Here is a 21,400-nt window from a genome sequence, read left to right as displayed (position 1 = left end):
TCCGTCCGTCTGTCCGTATGTATGAACGCGTCGTTTTCAGAAGATAAAAGAGCTAGAGACTTCAAATTTGTTTAAAAATGTTTGAATTTACAGCGCGGATATCGAGTTTATCACTAAAAATCGACTCACCGATCTTTTTTTTATCGATAAAAAACCTTATCGAAAATCAATTATAAAATTATATCTCCTACATCTTTGGAGCTACAGTTCCCAAATTTTGAATGTATATTTATATGCATTATCTATAATTTCGATTTTTGTTGAAATTTACCCCCCACCCTCTCACCCTAACCTTTGTAAAAGGCGTATTTCAAATACTAGAGACTTGTGCTTTGGCAAGAGCACGCATAGTATTGTTATAACTAGGATCTGAAAGTGTCATGAAGATCGCATGTCCACAAAAAAGTTATTTAACAATTAAGTTCTCATAGTAAGCGTACACAGTAGCCCATGCGTGTTTATGCGTGGCTGCTTGTGTGTATGTGTTTGTGTGTGTATGTGTTTGTGTGTGTATGTGTTTGTGTGTGTATGGGTGTGTATGTGTATGTGTGGGTGTATATGTGTGTGTGTGTGTGTATGTAAGTGTGTGTGTATGTATGTGTGTGTGTTTGTGTGTGTATGTGTATGTGCGTGTTTCTTGTGTAAGCTGAAAGACGCGAAAAATGATTGAAATAGCTATTGTTCGAAGGGTTCAAGGGATCTCGTAGTCGAGCAGTCTCGACTAGAGCTTTCTTTCTTGTTTTAATGTATTTTCGTTTGTCACTCCTGTAATAAGTGAACCAATTGCGAATGTACACAAATTAAATATGGTGAAATCTTTTATTCTGACTTTAATAACGGAACAGTCAAATGTAATTTGTGTCTTAAAATAATGAAAAGTGCTAGCACATTAAATATGGCGTCGCATATGAAAAACAAGCACTATGATGCTTTTGAGTACCGAATACTGGAATTAATCGTAATTTTGCATTTAAATAAAAATGACTTATTGTTATTATTACTGTTTTTTGGGTCGGCATAAGCCCTCAAAATCGAGTCCTGGTTACTGTGCAGTTACCCAAGGCTTTTGGAAATACCTCCCCAGACCTAAACTCTATACAAAATGCATATACATAATAGGTTTTAACATAAAACGTTTTAATTTTTTAATGAAAACAAAAAGATTTATTTCGGTGAATGACTCAAAGATATGAAAAAAAATCACCGGGATAAGCGGGGACGTACTCAGCGGAGGTTCTTTCATATACATAAGTTTGTATCTATTGTTGTGGCTGATGGTTTTGTTTTTAACACCTGCATAATGCAATTCCGAAAATTACAAAAACACTTCATCTAACAGAAATATATCAGCCGTAAATGTAAATGTAAATAAATTTAAGGAAATAATACAAAATTGCAATATAATATACAGTCGAGTCTCCATAATTCGTACACCGTTAAATCAATTATTTTATTTAGTACTTCTCTCTCTCTCTCTCTCTCTCTCTCCCTCCCTCTCTTTCTCTCTCTCCCTCCCTCTCTCTCTCTCCCTCCCTCCCTCTCTCTCTCTCTCTCTCTCTCCCTCTCTCTCTCTCGCTGTTTGAACGCGCCGTGTATAGCACGCGCATATCGAGCTTTGCTTTAAATATCGATAAATTGCCCCGTTATTTCGTTATCGATTAGAAACATTATCGAAAACCAGTAACAAATTTATATATCCTACATCTTTAAAGCTAGAGTCTCCAAATTTGTTATGCAAATTTGTTATATGCATTTCATACAATTTCGGTTTTTGTTTCACTTTGCTTTTTGGCTTACTTGTTTTGCTTTTGATTTTGATTTTTTTATACCCTGAACCCATTGAAAATTAAAAATCAGGGTATAATGATTTTATGAAAAGTATGTACCATCGCAGACCCTATAAAGTATATATATTCTTGATCAGGGCGATGAGCTGAGTCCATATGGCCCTGTTCGTCCGTACGTATGAATGCCTAGATCTCAGAAGTTATAAGAACTAGACAGCTATCAGCTTGGAGGGTTCAAGGTATCTTCTAGTGGAGCCTTCTCGACTAGAGCCTTCTTACTTGTTATGCTATGTCTTCTGTCATTTCTTTTTCTTAGATAAGGTGTCGTTGAAATGTCATTACGCAAGGTAAATCATTAAATTAAACAAGTTCAAGGAAACCAACTGCAAATTAGAAGTGTCTTAGTTGATTATCTTAATGAGGAGACATCCAGCGCCATGTAATAACGATCCATTTTCTAAGGGGAATCGCTAGTAAGATGTTTATAATAAATATTTCATATTACAGATCCACTAACTCGAATAAATTAATTTTGACGAGCTAAGTCAATATAGCCCTGTCCGTCCGTCCGTGCAGAATTATTAGAAAATCAGCTTGGAGGGTTTAGGGTATTTCTTAGTTGGGCAGTCTCGAATAGAGCCTTCTTACTTGTTATACTGTGAGCCTATTGAAAATGGTTTTGCTAGGCAGTTGAAGGAGGAGTATTAAGTTATATTCAGGGCGACGTCCTGAGGTGAATGTCGAACGCTTCGATTTCTGAAAATGTAAAAGTCCGTATATGCAGCACGCAGATCGAGTTTCTTTCCAAAAATTGATAACATCTCTCAATTGTTTTGCTATCGATTAAAAGCTTTATCGACAATTAAATATTACTTCTTTAGAGCTGGATTTGTGATTTCTTATCCTGATAATTACAGGGAGCTACAGGATGGAACTCTCAGAGATCACAACTTAATGGATGGCTCTAAGATCATTTTAATACCAAATGTGGAAACCGGTTTGCTGGTAAGTGGCAGCTTATAGCCCATTAATACATATGTATAACAAAATATTTATATATGCAAATCTCTCTGTAGTATAGTATATAGTATATAGTATATAGTATATAGTATATAGTATATAGTATATAGTATATAGTATATAGTATATAGTATATAGTATATAGTATATAGTATATAGTATATAGTATATAGTATATAGTATATAGTATATAGTATATAGTATATAGTATATAGTATATAGTATATAGTATATAGTATATAGTATGTGGACTAGTCAGCAAAAATCGAGATTATATAAAATACTTATAAGTCTACATATAAAATTTGCATGTTCTAGCTCCAAAGGTGTAGGAGGTATTATTAAATAATTAGCTTTCGATAAGGTTTTTGATCGATAATAAAATATTGAGAGTAGTTATCGACATATAGAGAAAAACTCGATATGCGCGTGATATACCCGGGCCTAGGAAAAAAAGTCAAGTCTCTAGCACTATATCTTCTGAGATCGACTCGTTCATACATACATACGGACGGACGGACGTACAGACAGACAGACGGAAGGGCCAAATCGACTTAGCTCGTCACCCTGGTCAAGAATTTATATACTTTGTGGGGTCTGCCACGCCTTCTGTCTGTTACATACTTTAATAGCCTGATTTCGCATTGAAAATGGGTTCAGGGTATAATAAATCAGGGCGGCCTGCATTTTAAGTTCCAAACGCGGAGCTAAATTGTCCGCCAACCAGTTTCGCAAATGACACCGCAACCACAACAGTAACAGCAAATGAAAAGTAAGCAGCAAATGACCAAAAAATTCGTGTGTGTAATAAAACAAATATGTAAATATATTACAATTACATTCCAATTCCAAAATTCACTGAAAACGAAAAAATAACAAGATTTCTCTAGTCGAGACTACTCGACTAGGAGATACCCTGAACCTTGCCAGCTGATCTTCTAATCACACACATACAAAAACATATGCATACATACAAACACGTGCATCCACACGCACGTATAATTACGCGCTCTGCTGACTCCGCAGTTAGTAGCGACAACGCTTGGGAGAGAATTTATGACAATTTATTTGTTGAACAATTTCATTTATAGACAATCTTGATGAAACTTTCAAAACGTGATCATAATGTTTAAATGTGTGTATGTTTTAAAGGCTTGTCTTGTACTTAAACAAATTTTTTTAAATTGGTGGCGAAATTACTTAAAGAGCCAGAAATAAACAAGTAAGAAAGCTCTAGTCGAGACTGCTCGACTACGAGATCCCCTGAACCCTTGGAGCAATAGCTATTTCAATAATTTTTCGCGTCTTTCAGCTTACACAAGAAACACGCACACACACACCCACACACACACACGCACGCACACACAGGCATACATACACACACACACACATACACAAGCATCGAACGCATAGGACTATAACACCGTGCTTAAAACTGCTGTTCCGCATTTCTAAAACCTGTCTGAAACCCTGCAGTAGATGTTCCAGCATGATAACGCTCCAACTCAGACCGCTCGATCCGTGAAGTCCTGGATTCAGGGCCAAAAAGTTGTTGATCTCATGGAGTGGCTACCATACTCACCCCAACTTAATATCATTGAAAACGCCTGGAGATAGTTGGTCAGGAAAATATATGAGTCCGGAAAACATTATAGTACAAAGACAGAGTTAATCGAAGGTATTGAACACGCTTGGTCAAACATATCCTTGAATTATATTCAACAACTTTATATTTACATTCCTAATCGAATTTTTGAAGTAATTTCAAACAAAAACCGGCACTACGCATTACTAATTTTACTTAAAAATAACAATAACTTAAAATACAGGTGTTATTTTTGGTCATTAGCTTAAATAAATTGAATTTAACGCAGGGGGCGCTAATCTGATCACCATTTTTTTTTACATTTTACAGTAGCCATTGTTTTTTTTTTTTTTTTTTTTTTTTAAAGAGAAAGAGATGTAGTACAATAAAAAAAACATTAAAAAAACTAGTAAGAAAACTCTAGTCGAGAGTGCTCGACTAGATACTACCCTGAACCAAACTAATAAAAATGCCCATTTAGAATGGCTGAAATTTCAATTTCGATGTATTTAAAAATATAAATGAAATACAAAAGTCATTTAATAATATATAAAACTATTTTGAACAAATTAAAGGAATTAACATTAGAGTCGCCGCTTGGGATTCGAACCCGCGACTTCACAATTAGGTATACTGGCATTTGACTTGTACTTGAATGTTTTTATTTGATAAAAACATAACGGGATTATTTATCGAATTTTAAAAGCAAACTCGACATCCGCGCTGTATATAAGGTCATTTAAAAAAAATTCAAGTCTCTAGCTCTTAAATCTTCTGATATCGACGCGTTCAATCACACGGACAAATGGACTGACGGACGGACATGGCCAAATCGACTCAATCGTTACCCTGATCAAGAATATATATACTTTGTGGGGTCTGCCACGCCTCCTTCTGCCTGTTACATTCATTTCAATGAAACCATTATAGCAGGGCGTGGCAGACCACAAAATGTATATATTCTTGATCAGGTCGACGAGCTCTGTCTCGAGCTCTGAAATTTTGCATGCATACTCGTGTATCATACGCAGTACGAGCTTACCATATTTTTTCGATAACTCATTCGACACCTATTTTATTAAGAATAATCGATAAATTGATTTGTAATTTGCACATTATTAGACCTCGAGTCTTCAGATTTACTGTGTATATACATTTGAAGAATACGGAGATTTTATAGTTTACAGATTTTTGATACTATGCCCCCCACGCCTTCAGTTTATAAAAACGTATTTTAAATACTAGAGACTTGTGCTTTGGAATGTGCACACATTTTAATCTTATGATCACTTTCTGAAAGTCATAAAGATAATCTTTCTATAAAAGACGTTATTCAATTCAATTCAATATCTCATAATATTGCCTATACTACAGCGCAGCCCAAGCGCAGTCGCTGCTACCTGCGGAATTAGCAGAGCGCATAGTTATGCGTGCGTGTGTATGTGTGAGTATGTATGTGTGCATAAAAGAAGTGAAAAATGATTGGAATATCAGCTTGGTGTCTTCGGAGTATCTCCTAGTCGAATATACCCGACTAGAGCCTTCTTATTTGTTTGTTATAGGTGCGAGATATTTTATTAAACAATCGAGTTCTCATACTGCGAGCGGTCTCGACTATAGCGTTCTTAATTATTTGAACTAAAACTTCTAACTTTATTCTAACGTTTTTATCTTAATAATGAGGGCATTTTCGTGCTTTGAATGCAATTTGCAAATTTTATAATAATTACTTTTTCCATTCGATGAAAACATGCAAATGTAAATTGCTAGTTATGAAATCTCCGCTTTTCTCTTCATATCATCCGAATAGTATTTTTAATCGTGTGCTTCAGTTCACACGTTTCATGTCTTTTCTTCTTTGCACTGGCCTCTTTTCTTTTATTTGCTCTACTTAATGTTTCCAACCCTTTTCATTAACCGTTTAGTACATTTCTAGTCATTCGAACTGTGAGTGACTGTTGCAAACGAGCCGTCAGACATGTCTTGTTGAATCGCAACAGGGTCATGAGGACGCAAACAACTGCCACGCCCCAAATTTATAATAATATAAGCTGTTGACGCGATTCGTACCACTTTGCTTGTTGCCATGACACTCATGTATTCTGTCTTTCTGACTATACTTACTTACACTTATACGAGACGTTTGTCAATAAATTATTTAAATCTGATGGTCTGTGGTTTGTATCAGTTCTTCTTTTCCTTTTTATACCCTGACCCCATTTTCAGCGGGAAATCAGGGTATAATGGTTTTGATGAAATGTATGTAACATATCATCTTGATTAGGGAAACGAGCTGAGTCTATTTAGCCTTGTCTGTCTGCCTGTATGTATGAACGCTTCGACCTCAGAAGATATAAGAGCTAGAGTCTTGAAAACATTTTAATTAGTTAATTTCCAAAAATCGAGAAGTTTTTAATCGATAACAAAATAACGGTATGAGTATTTGGTTAACGATTAAAAACATCGAAATTCAATAATAAATTAAAAGTAAGAGTTATGATTTGATTTTTATATAAAAATTGTTCTGTAATATTTATTTTTGATTTTTAACATAAAAATCAATTTTAATAATTAAATATAATTTTTTAATAAAAAATTACAAATAAAAGTTTGTCCTTTTTTTGAATTCGCCATATTAGAAATCCTTATGTCTGTTTTTCTCTCTCTTCTTGGGAGTTCTTTTGACCCTCAATTTTTTAAATGCGTAACTCTTATTTGCGGTCCCTGATAAATTTATATCTGCTACAGTTTTTGAGCTAGAGTCGCCTAATTTTAAATGTTAATTCATATGTACTTTATAGAATTTTGATTTGGGTTATAAATACACTGCTGGTCTTGGGTTAGACGCACTTGTACTTTCGTTAATATATGCTTTTTAACTTTTATTTGGAAAGCAACTTTAACACAGTAAGAAGGCTCCAGTCGAGACTGCTCGACTGGGAGATACCCTGAACCGTCCAAGCTGATATTCTACTCATTCTGCACTTCTTTTATGCACATACGCATCTACACGAACGTATAATCACGCGCTCTGCTGACAGCGTAGTTGGCAGCGACTGCGCTTGGGCTGCGCTGCAGTGTGGGCAATATTATGAGCATTTATTTGTTAAATAATTTCTTTTGGAGACATACAATCTTAGTGAAACTTTCAAAGTAATCATATGGTTAAAATGTGTGTACATTCCAAACCACAAGTCTCTAGTACTTGAAATGCGTTTTTTACAAATTGGGGGCGAAAGGGCCGTGGTATCCAAAATCTGTAAATTACAAAATCTTTGTATCTATTAACTTTATATATAACACAAATTTGAAGTCTATTGGTCTAAAAATGTTCAAATTGGGCTGAAAAAACAAAGTCGATTTTTCGATTATTCTCGATAAAAATGTTATTGGATGAGTTATCGAAAAAATATGATAATCTTGTACTGCCTATGGTATACACGGGTATACATGCCAAATTTCAGCTCTCTAGCTCTTATATCTTCAGAGATTATTTTGCTCATACAGACGGACGAACGGACGGACGAACGGACGAACGGACGAACGGACGGACGGACGGACGGACAGACAGACGGACAGACGGACAGGGCTATATCGACTCAGCTGATCAAGAATATATATACTTTATGGGGTCTGCGATGATTCCTTCTGCCTGTTACATACTTTTCACAAAAACATTATGCCCTGATTTCCCATTTACAATGGGTTCAGGGTATAAAAAAATGGATATACAAAAATGTTCGATATTCGATGACTCTTCAAGTATATAAAACATAAAAATTTTAATTTTACAAAATATCGGGTTTTTATTCATTTTATGAAAACTGTTAAAAAAAAGGCACTTTTTTCTTGGTCACTGAAATAGAAGCACTTAAACAAATTCATTTTTTTTAAAGAAAGGAACTTCATTTTAAGTATTAATTTAAGTTTTTAAAAATATTTAAATAATAAGTAAGTATACAAAATAATTTCAATAATGAGTGCTGCCTCCTTTGTTCGAAATAAATTCATAGATCCGGTCTTTCATAGAGTGATACAACGAGTTTATGTAGCTCAGGGAAATCTCGCTCCAAGCGAATTTAATTGCAGCGGTTAGTTTTCTTTGTTTTCGTGTTGTTTACACCCTTCAATTACTTTCCTTGAAAGTCATCCCCAAACATTTTCAATTATGTTAAGATCTGGGGAATACGCATTACAACAACAGCGTTATGGATCGGAGCATTATCTTGTTGGAAAATCCATGGCAATGATCCCTAATCTTAGGAAATACGGACTGAAACAAAGTTTTGAAGCGCTCACCGGTCATCTTCTGATCTATGAAAATTAAATCTATTCCATAAAATATAATGGCACTCCACACCATGACTCCACCTTCACGGCTGTGATGGCGACTTAAATACAGCTCATCTTCTCGTAAATCATGGTAGTAATATTGAAAACCATCAGGGCCATCCAAATTAAAACGTTTTTCATCAGTAAAAACAACTGAACGCCAATCATTAAGTCGAGTGTCAGATTGAACTGTGCATATCATGTATTCTCTCGCATACTGGAGCCGCTTTTCTTTATGTATAGCATTTAAAGGTGGTTTTTTCTTAATTTTCAGACGCTTTAGATGATTTTTAATTGTACGCTGAACAGTTGAAAGGCTGGCGTTTTTAGCTGCAGACTAAATATATATAATGAAATATATATAAAGAAATATATCCGTGATATACACGGACCTAGGAAAAAAAAATTTTAAGTCTCTAGCTCTTATAGCTTCTGAGATCGACGCGTTCATACGTACAGACACCCGGGCGGACAGACAGACGGATAGGGCCAAATCGACTCAGCTCGTCGCCCTGATCAAGAATATATTCACTTTATGGGGTCTGCCACGCCTCCTTCTGCCTGTTACATACATTTAACAAAGCCATTATACCCTGATTTCCCATTTTCAATGGGTTCAGGGTATAAAAAGATTTAACTTCAACTTGATATCTATATTTAGGAGAATTACTTGTGCTTAAATGAAAATAACTTAATTTTTAGGAATTACTTGTGCTTAAATGAAAATAACTTAATTTTTACGTCAACAAGAATCACTTATTGTGTATGAAAAAAAATACAACTTAATTTTGATAACTTAACCTGGTGAATACTGACAAAATAAGTCAAAAATAAGTCTATTGATTAATAAGCCATTTGTTTTTGCACATAAAGACCAAAGTGTTGACTATAGTTGCCTTTAAATTATACCTTGATTTTCGGATCCGAAAATATGCACAGGTGTCGCATTCCATATTCCTTATGAACGTGCTGCATGGCAACATTCCCCTTACCGCGAAATCTGTCGTTGAAATCATTTCAATGAAATGTGTGTTAACAACTCGCAAGGTGACCGCAGTTTGTCAATTTTACTGATATATCTAGATGTAGAGCACGTGGGGATCAGTCGAAGAAAAAGTAAAGTGCAGTTTATTCAATCCTCCTATATAAATATGCTTGGCTATCATTAAATTGCTTGCCTCGTGCTATTGTATTTCCATATACTAGATAAATTCATTTGTCTGGCCCAGTCTCTGCATATTGTTATACCCTGAACCCATTGAAAATGGGAAATAAGGGTATAATGGTTTTGTGCAAAAGTATGTAACTGGCAGAAGGAATCAACGCAGACCCCATAAAGTATATATATATTCTTGATCAGGACGACGAGCTGAGTCGATATAGCCCTGTCCGTCCGTCCGTATGAGTGCGACGATCTCAGAAGTTATAAGAGCTAGAGAGCTGAAATTTGGCATGCATACTCGTGTGTACCATACGCAGTACAAGTTTATCATATTTTTTCGATAACTCATCCGATAACTTGTTTATCGAAAGTTATCGAGAGTAATTTTTAAGCCTAATTTGAACACTTTTAGACCTAGAGACTTCAGATTTACTGTCTATATACAGTTGATCGATACGAAGATTTTGTCGTTTTCAGATTCTAGATACCACGCCCCCTTCGCCTCCAATTTGTAAACGCATTTCAAGTACTAGACACTTGTGCTATGGAGTGTGCACACATTATTACCATATGATTACGCTCTGAAAGTTTCATAAAGATTGTATGTCTACAAATAAAATTATTATACGTGCGTGTGGATGCGTGTGTATGTATGTGTGCATAAAAAAAAAATGCAGAAGAGTAGAATACCAGCTTAGAGGTTCCAGGGTATCTCCTAGTCGAGCAGTCGCGACTAGAGCCTTCTTACTTGTTATTATTTCTTATTCTTTGTCATTATCAACGATTCTTGCAACAACCTTTAATACCTTGCTTATTCTTTTTAGACTCATTCACGAATGTGAAATGAGTGTATTGGTTTTATGCAATGTCCGTCTTGCTGTCCGTCCGTCTGTCCGTATGAACGCAATCTATTTGCGTCGAAATTTGGAACACATAATTGTGTATATCTCCGATTTATAAAGTGTTAAAATTTTCGCGATCCGCCCACTAGGGGCGTAGCAAATCGGAAAATGCATTTTCCGATATATCAGAAATCATGTTTGTTGAAGAGCTAGAAAGCTGAAATTCGGTATGTAGCTCCGCGTCGACCACCCCAGATCACGAGCTATGGCGGATATATCTCCGTCCATTGGGGGCGTGGCAAATCGGATAAAACTGTATCTTCTAAAGTTATAAACCTAGAATGCTGAAATTTTGCATGTAAGCTGATGTTTTAATTCTATAAAGATGGGTGAAAAAATTATATATTTTTGCGTACGAGCGTGTGCCTGTGTGTGCGTATGTACATATGTGTGTAATCAGAAAGATAAAAAAAATATAGAAAACATAAAATTATTTTTAAAAAAATGGGTATATCCTATAATTAATATGTGGTATGTAACGCTTTAGCTTTAATAACGGCTAATAAGAGGTTTGGCATCGAAAAAAAAACTTAAGTAACGTCTTCCCTGATTTTCTGCCATTCTTCAATAAGAGTTTGTTTTAGGTCGGCTTGTTTTGTTATTGAGATGCGCCTATCCAATTTTTCCCACAAGTGTTCAATTTGGTCCTCGTCATGTTGAAATGTGAACGAGCTTGTTAGTTGTAGCTTTTCGGCACTTTTTTAAAGGTTATCTTTCAAAATATTTAGATACTAATGTTTGTCCATTATACTATACCGTCTATAAATACCAACTCGCGCACACCTGCAGCAGATATGCAACCCCAGATCATCACCACACAACCACCATGATTAACTCTTGGCCTAATATTGTTTTTCTGAAACGCAGTATTCGGCTTTTCCCAAACACTTTTACGCCCATCCGATCGAAATATATTGAATTTCAACTCATCACAGAACACGACTTGACTCCAATAACATATGGTGAAGTTGCCAAAAAGATTATGGTCATTATGGATTATCGGTCAAATTGTAAAAAAAAAAAACAAATAATACTACCACTAATTTTGTTCAGCAAAATCGAGGTTTTTTTTTGGCTATTGAATTTTACAAAAATGTACGTTGAAGATACATTTAATAAATACCCTATTCTATTTTGTACATTTTTTGTTTTACTAAGAAAGTGTTAAAAAACACTTAAAAAGTTGCTTTAAAGTTTTAAAAACTTGCTGTGCCAGTAATTTAGTTTTATGTATATACAGTGTTGCAACTTCAAGGGTTTGTATGCTTGCTTCTGCTCTATGGACGTTTAAGATCTTAATATTACTTTTTTGTATGATATTTAATCTAAAAATTTGATTGGTTGGAATAATTATAAGAAATATAAATGTAAAGAAAGTCAAATGTTACAGTTTTGCACCCGGGTCATTTTTCAACAAATATATTTATTAATAATTTTTATACCCTGAACCCATTTTCAATGGGAAATCAGGGTATAATGGTTTTGTTGAAATGTATGTAACAGGCAGAAGGAGGCGTGGCAGACCCCACAAAGTATATATATTCTTGATGAGGGCGACGAGCTGAGTTGATTTGGCCCTGTCCGTCTGTCTGTCCGTCCGTCCGTCTGTCCGTCTGTCCGTATGTATGAACGCGTCGATTTCAGAAGATATAAGAGCTAGAGACTTCAAATTTTTTTTAGAATGTCCGTAATTACAGCGCGCATATCAAGTTTATCATTAAAAATCGATAACTCATCCCGATCTTTTTTTTATCGATAAAAAACCTTATCGAAAACCAGTTATAAAATTATATCTTCTACACCTTTATTGCTAGAGTCTCCAAATTTTTAATGTATGCTTACATGCAATTTTTGTTAAAATTAACCCCCCACCTCTAAATTCACCCCCTCACCCTCACTTTTGTAAAAAGCGTATTTCAAATACTAGAGACTTGCTGTGCTTTGGCAATTACATGTATATTCATGTTATAATCATAATCTGAAAGTTTCATGAAGATCGTACGTCCATAAAAAAAGTTATTAAACAATTAAGTTCTCATAGTAAGCGCACACTGCAGCCCATGCGTGTTTATGCGTGGGTGCTTGTGTGGGTATGTGTTTGTGTATGTGTGTCTGTATGCGTGTGTGTGTATGTGTGCCTGTGTGTGCGTACGTGCCTGTGTGTGTGTGTGTGTGCGTGTTTCTTGTGTAAGCTGAAAGACGCGAAAAATTATTGAAATATCTATTGCTCCAAGGGTTCAAGGGATCTCGTAGTCGAGCAGTCTCGACTAGAGCTTTCTTACTTGTTTTTTTAATAATTAATACATGGCCCTTTTGATTCTGTTAGTTCATTAATGCCATTTGCCATCAATTTTTTGTACCCTCGCATCATTTCAGGAAGAATCGCGCACCAAATGTCCTTGTTCCTCTCCCACAGCTCTTTCATTCTACTTGGAGTCACCCATAATTTGCAAGCTGCGAATTTACATGACTTCATATATATTCAATGATATTCATATCTGAAGAATATTCAGGACACTTCAGGGTCTTGAATCCTTGCCATATTATCCACTTTTTGACCAAATTAGACGTGTTGTTTGAGAACAGAACAATGACTGCATTTTTCAGTAGTAAAACCCATATGTTCACTTAATTCTCCCAAATTCTTTTGTAAAGTGATCAGGTATTGCTCATGAAACGTTATTCCATCGATTAAAACCAAGAGTCCAGGAAAATACTTGTTTATTCTCCGCTAAACCAAAACAGAGCAGCCACCGCGCTTGACAGTTTGCCTTACTGTACTGTTACAGTCAACAGACTGGACTGTGGGAGCTTTAAGCCAATGTTAGAATTGTCCATATGACTTGAAACTATTAATATGGTCAGATGAAACAATAAACAACCATTTTTAGTCATATGGATAATCTCGGCATTAGCATAGAACATAGCATATATATGTATAATCATTTACTTTTTTGGCAATTCAGCTGTAATGAGTGGGAGTTGTCTTCAGAGTGTCCCACACTGAATGCTTTGCTGAATTTCCTTCAACGGAAGACGACTAAACCCCAAAAGCAGCGCAGACAAAGGGCAAAATATGATAACAATAATAATAATAACAAGTAAGAAAGCTCTAGTCGAGACTGCTCGACTACGAGATCCCCTGAACCCTTGGAGTAATAGCTATTTCAATAATTTTTCGCGTCTTTCAGCTTACACAAGAAACACGCACACGCACGAACTTAATTGCTTAATAACTTTTTTTTTTTTTTTTTTTTGGACGTACGATCTTCATGAAACTTTCAGATTATGATTATAACATGGATATGCATGTAATTGCCAAAGCACAAGTCTCTAGTATTTGAAATACGCTTTTTACAGAAGTGAGGGTGAGGGGGTGAATTTAAGGGTGGGGGGTAAATTTTAACAAAAACCGAAATTGTATAAATTGCATATAAGCATACATTAAAACTTGGAGACTCTAGCAATAAAGGTGTAGAAGATATAATTTTATAACTAGTTTTCGATAAGGTTTTTTATCGATAAAAAAGATCGGGATGAGTTATCGATTTTCAATGATAAACTTGATATGCGCGCTGTAATTACGGACATTTTAAAAAAAATTTGAAGTCTCTAGCTCTTATATCTTCTGAAATCGACGCGTTCATACATACGGACAGACGGACAGACGGACGGACGGACAGACGGACAGACGGACAGACAGACAGACGGACAGGGCCAAATCGACTCAGCTCGTCGCCCTGATCAAGAATATATATACTTTGTGGGGTCTGCCACGCCTCCTTCTGCCTGTTACATACATTTCAACAAAACCATTATACCCTGATTTCCCATTTTCAATGGGTTCAGGGTATAAAAATTATAGGGGTCAAATTGAAAAAACCAAAAAAATCCGAAATTAAATTAAAGTCTGAAGAGCATCCACAAAAAATTTCATATCTCTAGCTCATTATTTGGAATTAATGCCAAAAAAAATGGGATTTTTTCCCATAGTGCAGTGTGGGCAATACTATGATAATTTATTTGTTGAATAATTTCTTTTGTAGACATACAATCTTAATGAAACTTTCAGAGCGTAATTATATGGTAATAATGTGTGTACATTCCGTAGCACAAGTCTCTAGTACTTGAAATGAAAATTTTTTTACAAATTGATGGCGAAGGGGGTGTGGTATCCAAAATCTGTAAATTACAAAATCTTTGTATCCATTATCTTTATATACAACGCAAATTTGAAGTCTCCAGGTCTAAAAGTGTTCAAATTAGGCTGAAAAAACAATGCCGATTTTTCGATTATTCTCGATAAATAAGTTATCGGATGAGTTATCGGAAAAATAAAGCAAACTCGTACTGCTTATGGTATACACGAGTATGCATGCCAAATTTCAGCTTTCTAGCTCTTATATCTTCTGAGATTCTTTTGTTCATACGGACGGACAGACGGACAGGGCTATATCGACTCAGCTCGTCGTCCTGATCAAGAATATATATACTTTATGGGGTCTGCGATGATTCCTTCTGCCTGTTACATACTTTTCACAAAACCATTATACCCTGATTTCCCATTTTCAATGGGTTCAGGGACTCAGACAGAAACTGTTTTTGTTGCGTCTGGCTTAGCTCGCTCGCGCTCTGAGGGAGACAGTTATTTCTGTTTTCGTTTCCTCAAGTCAAACACTGATCATTTGCTTGAGTTAAATGAAGCAAACGGTAAGTTGCGTTTGTATGGGTAATCATGCGCGATTGCTGCGTTCTTTTTGTATGTATGTATGCGTGTATTTACATGCACACGAAGGCAAAAACATTTTCTGCTGAGTTTTTTAGTCAAAGTGTTTTTTGCTGAGAGGCTTTGTGTGAGGGAAAATCGTGTTAGTTTTACGCGACACTCATGTGAGAGCGTCACACGAATGAGTCATCGCATTGCGTCTGAGCGAAACAGATGCTAAAGAAAACAGAGAGTGACGCTCAGAGCGAGACGTGTCTGCACAATTTTTTTGGTTATGATGCGAAGAAGAGCATAAACGAAAAAACGATCGAATATAAGCGAAATATGGATTGAAAAATAGAAACAAAAAATTTAGCACAAGACAACGAAACAGATTAATGGCCAGCTGTTACTGAATGGTTAAATTTTTTTTGGGAATATACCCTGTTTATATGCATTGCCATCAAGTGTCAAAAACTTAATGTACTATATACATTATCAGTTACAGTTCTTCCATGTTTTGCTTGGTTAACTTCAAAATTTGAATATCGTCTTTAATTCGCTAGTGTGGTACTTGTATACATATGTATATGTACGTGTGTATACTAAGAAATTTTTGTCACCTATTAATGAAAATACAAATTTACATACATACATACATTTATTGTCAGGTCGCTTGTTTGGTCTCTGGCTGTTGTCGCGCAATTTGCAAACCTTATAATAGAAGAATATTAATACTTCTTTCAGAGTGTGTGTGTGTGTCTTTATGTGTGACGTGGCGCTCTGCTCATTCTTATACTCAATCACGAAAGTAAATTAGTATATTGGTTTTGTGCACTGTCAGTCTTGCTGTCCGTCAGTCTGTTCGTATGAACGCAATATATTTCGGCGCTATTGAAGCTAGAGACGAAATTTGGAACACACTTGTGTATATCTCCGATTTATAAAGTGTTAAAATTTTCCCGATCCGCCCACTATGGGCGTGGCAAATCAGAAAATGCATTTTCCGATATACCAGGAATCATATTAATTGAAGAGCTAGAAAGCTGAAATTTGGTATGTAGCTCCGCGTCGACCACCCTAGATCACGAGCTATGGCGGATATATCTCCGCCCTTTGGATTCGTGGTAAATCGTATAAAAATGTATCTTCAAGAGTTTTACAGCTACAACGCACGTAAGCTAAGTAAGTGATGACGAGCAGTTTATCGAGTTTATCTCCAAAAATCGATAACTCTTTCCGGTATTTTTTTAACGCTTAAAAACCTTATCGAAAATCAATAAAAAAATTATACCTACAAGTTTCAAATGTAGATTAATATGTACTTTGTAGAATTTCGATTTTTGTTATAATTCATCCAGCCTATGCGTATGTGTGTGTTTCTTGTGTAAGCAGAAAGGCGCGAAAAATGATTAATACAGTTGTTGCTCGAAGGGTTCAAGGGATGTCATAGTCGAGCAGTCTCGACTAGAGCTTTCTTAATTGTTCTTCTATAAGGTTTTCTATAAAAGTATTTTAATGATTAGGAAGCACATGCCCTCATCATTAAATAAAATCAAATACCATTGAGCACGTGCAGATTCCAATAAGTACAAAATGTAGGCCAAACAAAGCGAAGTGCACATGAACTGAAATATGATCAAGCTGAATTATTATAATTAGGAAAACTCTTTTCGCAGTGCTCGCCTAGAAGATACGTTTCTTAATGTTCTCATAAAACGCATTTTTCATTCACAAGCACTATATATATACATAACTATCTCGTTTTTACATTGTTATACCCTGAACTCATTGAAAATGGGAAATCAGGGTATAATGGTTTTGTGAAAAGTATGTAACGGACAGAAGGAGTCATCGCAGACCCCATAAAGTATATATGTTCTTGATCAGCACGACGAGCTGAGTCGATATAGCCCTGTCCGTCTATCCGTTCGTCCGTCCGTCCATCCGTATGTGTGCGTCGATCTCAGAAAATATTAGAGCTAGAGAGCTGAAATTGGCATGCATACTCGTGTATACAATAGGCAGTTCAAGTTTATCTTATTTTTTCGATAACTTATCCGATAACTTTTTTATCGAGAAGGATCGAAAAAGACTTTTAGACCCGGAGACTTCAAATTTGCGTTGTATGTAAAGATAATGGATACAAAGATTTTGTAATTTACAGATTTTGGATACCACGCCCCCATCGCCTCCAATTTGTAAAAAACGCATTTCAAGTACTAGAGACTTGTGCTACGGAATGTACACACATTATTACCATATAATTACGCTCTGAAAGTTTCATTAAGATTGTATGTCTACAAAAGAAATTATTCAACAAATAAATTATCATAGTATTGCCCACACTGCACTATGGGAAAAAATCCCATTTTTTTTTGGCATTAATTCCAAATAATGAGCTAGAGATATGAAATTTTTTGTGGATGCTCTTCAGACTTTAATTTAATTTCGGATTTTTTTGGTTTTTTCAATTTGACCCCTATAATTTTTATACCCTGAACCCATTGAAAATGGGAAATCAGGGTATAATGGTTTTGTTGAAATGTATGTAACAGGCAGAAGGAGGCGTGGCAGACCCCACAAAGTATATATATTCTTGATCAGGGCGACGAGCTGAGTCGATTTGGCCCTGTCCGTCTGTCTGTCTGTCCGTCTGTCCGTCTGTCCGTATGTTTGAACGCGTCGATTTCCGAAGATATAAGAGCTAGAGACTTGAATTTTTTTTTTTAAATGACCGTATATACAGCGCGGACGTCGAGTTTGCTTTTAAAATTCGAAAAATCGTCCCGTTATGTTTTTATCGAGTAAAAACATTCAAGTTCAAATCAGATGCCTCTATCGCTAATTGTGAATGATTTTTCTTTTTTTTTAAATTTCTCAAATATTCAATATAATATGTAGATCATATGCTGAAAGTTTCATTAAATTCCGTTGAGTCAAAAATTAATAAAAAATAATCAAATATTTGGCCAATTAACAAACGCACGTGCAGCAGCTACAACAAAAACATCACATCAGCTGTTAGTTTCGTTTAGTTTTGGTAGATGGCGCAGCAGCAGTGAATCTATTTGAGTTTTGCCAGCGCCACCAGCAGGAGTGGGGTGGCCTAGTGTGTTAGCTGGATGACGCTCGATCAAGAAGTCGCGGTTCGAATCCCGATCGGTGCAACACTGATGTTAATTTTTTTTAATTGTTTCAAAATATTTTTATATTTTCATAAATACGTTTTCTATTTAATTTATATTTTTAAATACACCGAAATTGAAATTTTAACTATACTTTATGTGCGTTTTTAATAGTTTGGTTATTCTAGCAGATTCTTAGAATCACATCAGCAGTTAGTTTCGTTTAGTTTTGGTAGATGGCGCTGCAGCAGTGAATCTATTTGAGTTTTGCCAGCGCCACTAGCAGGAGTGAGGTGGCCTAGTGTGTTAGCAGCGTGACGCTCGATCGAGAAGTCGCGGTTCGAATCCCGATCGATGCAACTGATGTTAATTTTTTTTAATTGTTTCAAAACATTTTTATATTTTATTAAATGAGATTTACGAGGTTTTTGTTTATACTTTTCCTTCAAAAATAATGTTTCTAAATGTAATTAAATTTCCTGAACAAATAATATTAACATTTAAGCAGAAAAGGTTTATGGCCTGTACTCTTAACTTTCTCATGTAAATCACTCACACTTGTGTAAATACTGATATAAAATAAAGTGTTCCTTATAAAATAAAAAAATTAAAAAAATTAAATGAGTTTGGTATTTTATTTATATTTTTAAATACATCGAAATTGAAATTTCCGCCATACTAAATGGGCATTTTTATTTGTTGGGTTCAGGGTAGTATCTAGTCGAGCACTCTCGACTAGAGTTTTCTTACTTGTTTTCTTTGATATTTTTTGCCGTTGGTATGAATTTGACAGTTCTTTTCATATTTTCATATTGTTGAACTAAAATTAGTCTCATTCTTCTTCTAATTCAATATCAAATGCAATATCCTCGTCTTCTGTCCATTCGTCACTTGAATCACCTTCATGATTTTTCAAAATATGATCGGGAGATTCAAATAGTGCAACGACTTCAGTCGGAATATTCCTTTTTATACCCTGAACCCATTGAAAATGGGAAATCAGGGTATAATGGTTTTGTGAAAAGTATGTAACAGGCAGAAGGAATCATCGCAGACCCCATAAAGTATATATATTCTTGATCAGGACGACGAGCTGAGTCGATATAGCCCTGTCCGTCTGTCCGTCCGTCCGTCCGTCCGTCCGTCCGTCCGTCCGTCCGTCCGTATGAGCAAAAGGATCTCAGAAGATATAAGAGCTAGAGAGCTGAAATTTGGCAAGCATACTCGTGTATACCATAGGCAGTACAAGTTTGCTTTATTTTTTCGATAACTCATCCGATAACTTTTTTATCGAGAATAATCGAAAAATCGACAATGTTTTTTCAGCTTATTTTGAACACTTTTAGACCTGGAGACTTCAAATTTGCGTTGTATATAAAGTTAATGGATACAAAGATTTTGTAATTTACAGATTTTGGATACCACGCCCCCTTCGCCCCCAATTTGTAAAAAACGCATTTCAAGTACTAGAGACTTGTGCTTTGAAATGTACACACATTTAAGCCATATGATTACGCTCTAAAAGTTTCATTAAGATCGTATGTCTACAAAAGAAATTATTCAACAAATAAATTCTCGTTATATTGCCCACACTGCAGTGCAGCCCAAGCGCAGCCGCTGCTAGCTGCGCAGTTTGCAAAGCGCGTGCTTATACGTGCATGTGTATGTATGTGTGCATAAAAGAAGTCCAGAATGATTAGAATATCAGTTTGGAGGGTTCAGGGTATCTCCTAGTCGAGCAGTCTCGACTGGAGCCTTCTTACTTGTTTTATTTAATTTTTGGCGTTCATTTAGGCAGAGGCTTGATAATAGAGGATCCGAAGAGTCTAATGCTCTGTTGAAAACATCAGTTATGTTATTCAATCTGCTGCATTTTCTTGCATGAGATCTTCTGTCATTCTTGTATATTTTATTTCTGGCTTCAGATGTATTAAGAGCCGAGTTTCGTAATTTTCCTTTGACGCAAGCTCTGATGCTAACTTTCTTTTTAAACGACATCCTGCATTTTCATAATTTAAATATTTACGTCCAGCTTTATTTGGAGACGTCTCGTGCTCACCAAACGCAATTACAACATTGCCATCAAGCCAAGTAGAATGTTTAACTTTAAATCGATCTAACATTCTATTGCATTTCAACAAACATTATTTTATATAGTGAATAAATTCCTCGACTTCTTTTTGGATAATTTTTTCAAGATCTTCGTTCACATTGTTTTAAAAGATTCGGCAATAAAAGATATTACAGCGTCGTTTTGGCGGTTGTTGCATCTCCAAATTTCCAGCAGCACTGAGCGTCTAAACTCAAGCGCAACTACAACATGTCAATTTTCGGGAAAAGGGGCAAAAACGGGCAAAAGTTATTAATGGGTCCTTATAGTATATGGTTTAGTTAATTACCCTCAGCTAAAACTGCCGAGGCCTAGCGAGGACTGTTAAAGTTATACTCCACAGAACACAATTATGCGATTAACAAATAAATTTTATACAGCTAAAAAGTTGCGATCTATTTGGCGCGCTTTTTCACATTGCAATGCAGCGCTGAATCAGCTGACTTTGTAAAATTATCAAATAATAGGGGAAGTCCCCAAAAATTTAACAAAAATATTTTGATTTAGTGCTGCAAAACCATCGATGGACCGTCCATCGATTTTGTTTGAGTCCGATGGACTAAAATATCGATAGTATCGATGGTTCCATCGAAAATAGCTCCATCATTCAAAATTATTGAAAATTCATAGAAAAAAATCAACTTTATAAACATTTACACTTAGTAAGTT

At 35.6% G+C, this 21,400-nt stretch overlaps 1 protein-coding gene across 1 annotated transcript in view; it reads left to right on the top strand.

The window, feature by feature from the left end:
- stx (ubiquitin-like domain-containing protein stuxnet) overlaps positions 1 to 21,400 on the top strand; it is a 66,399-nt gene that overhangs the window by 33,601 nt on the left and 11,398 nt on the right. Inside the window, exon 2 of the mRNA XM_089476087.1 lies at positions 2,705 to 2,792. Coding sequence (XP_089332213.1) covers positions 2,705 to 2,792 — 88 coding nt within the window. The remainder of the gene's footprint in view (positions 1 to 2,704; positions 2,793 to 21,400) is intronic.

The sequence above is a fragment of the Drosophila arizonae genome, chromosome X, assembly GCF_054131065.1.
Source record: "Drosophila arizonae isolate 15081-1271.41 chromosome X, UAZ_ARI_1.0, whole genome shotgun sequence".
Taxonomy (NCBI): Eukaryota; Metazoa; Arthropoda; class Insecta; order Diptera; family Drosophilidae; genus Drosophila; species Drosophila arizonae.
This window is presented reverse-complemented; position numbering and strand designations above follow the sequence as displayed.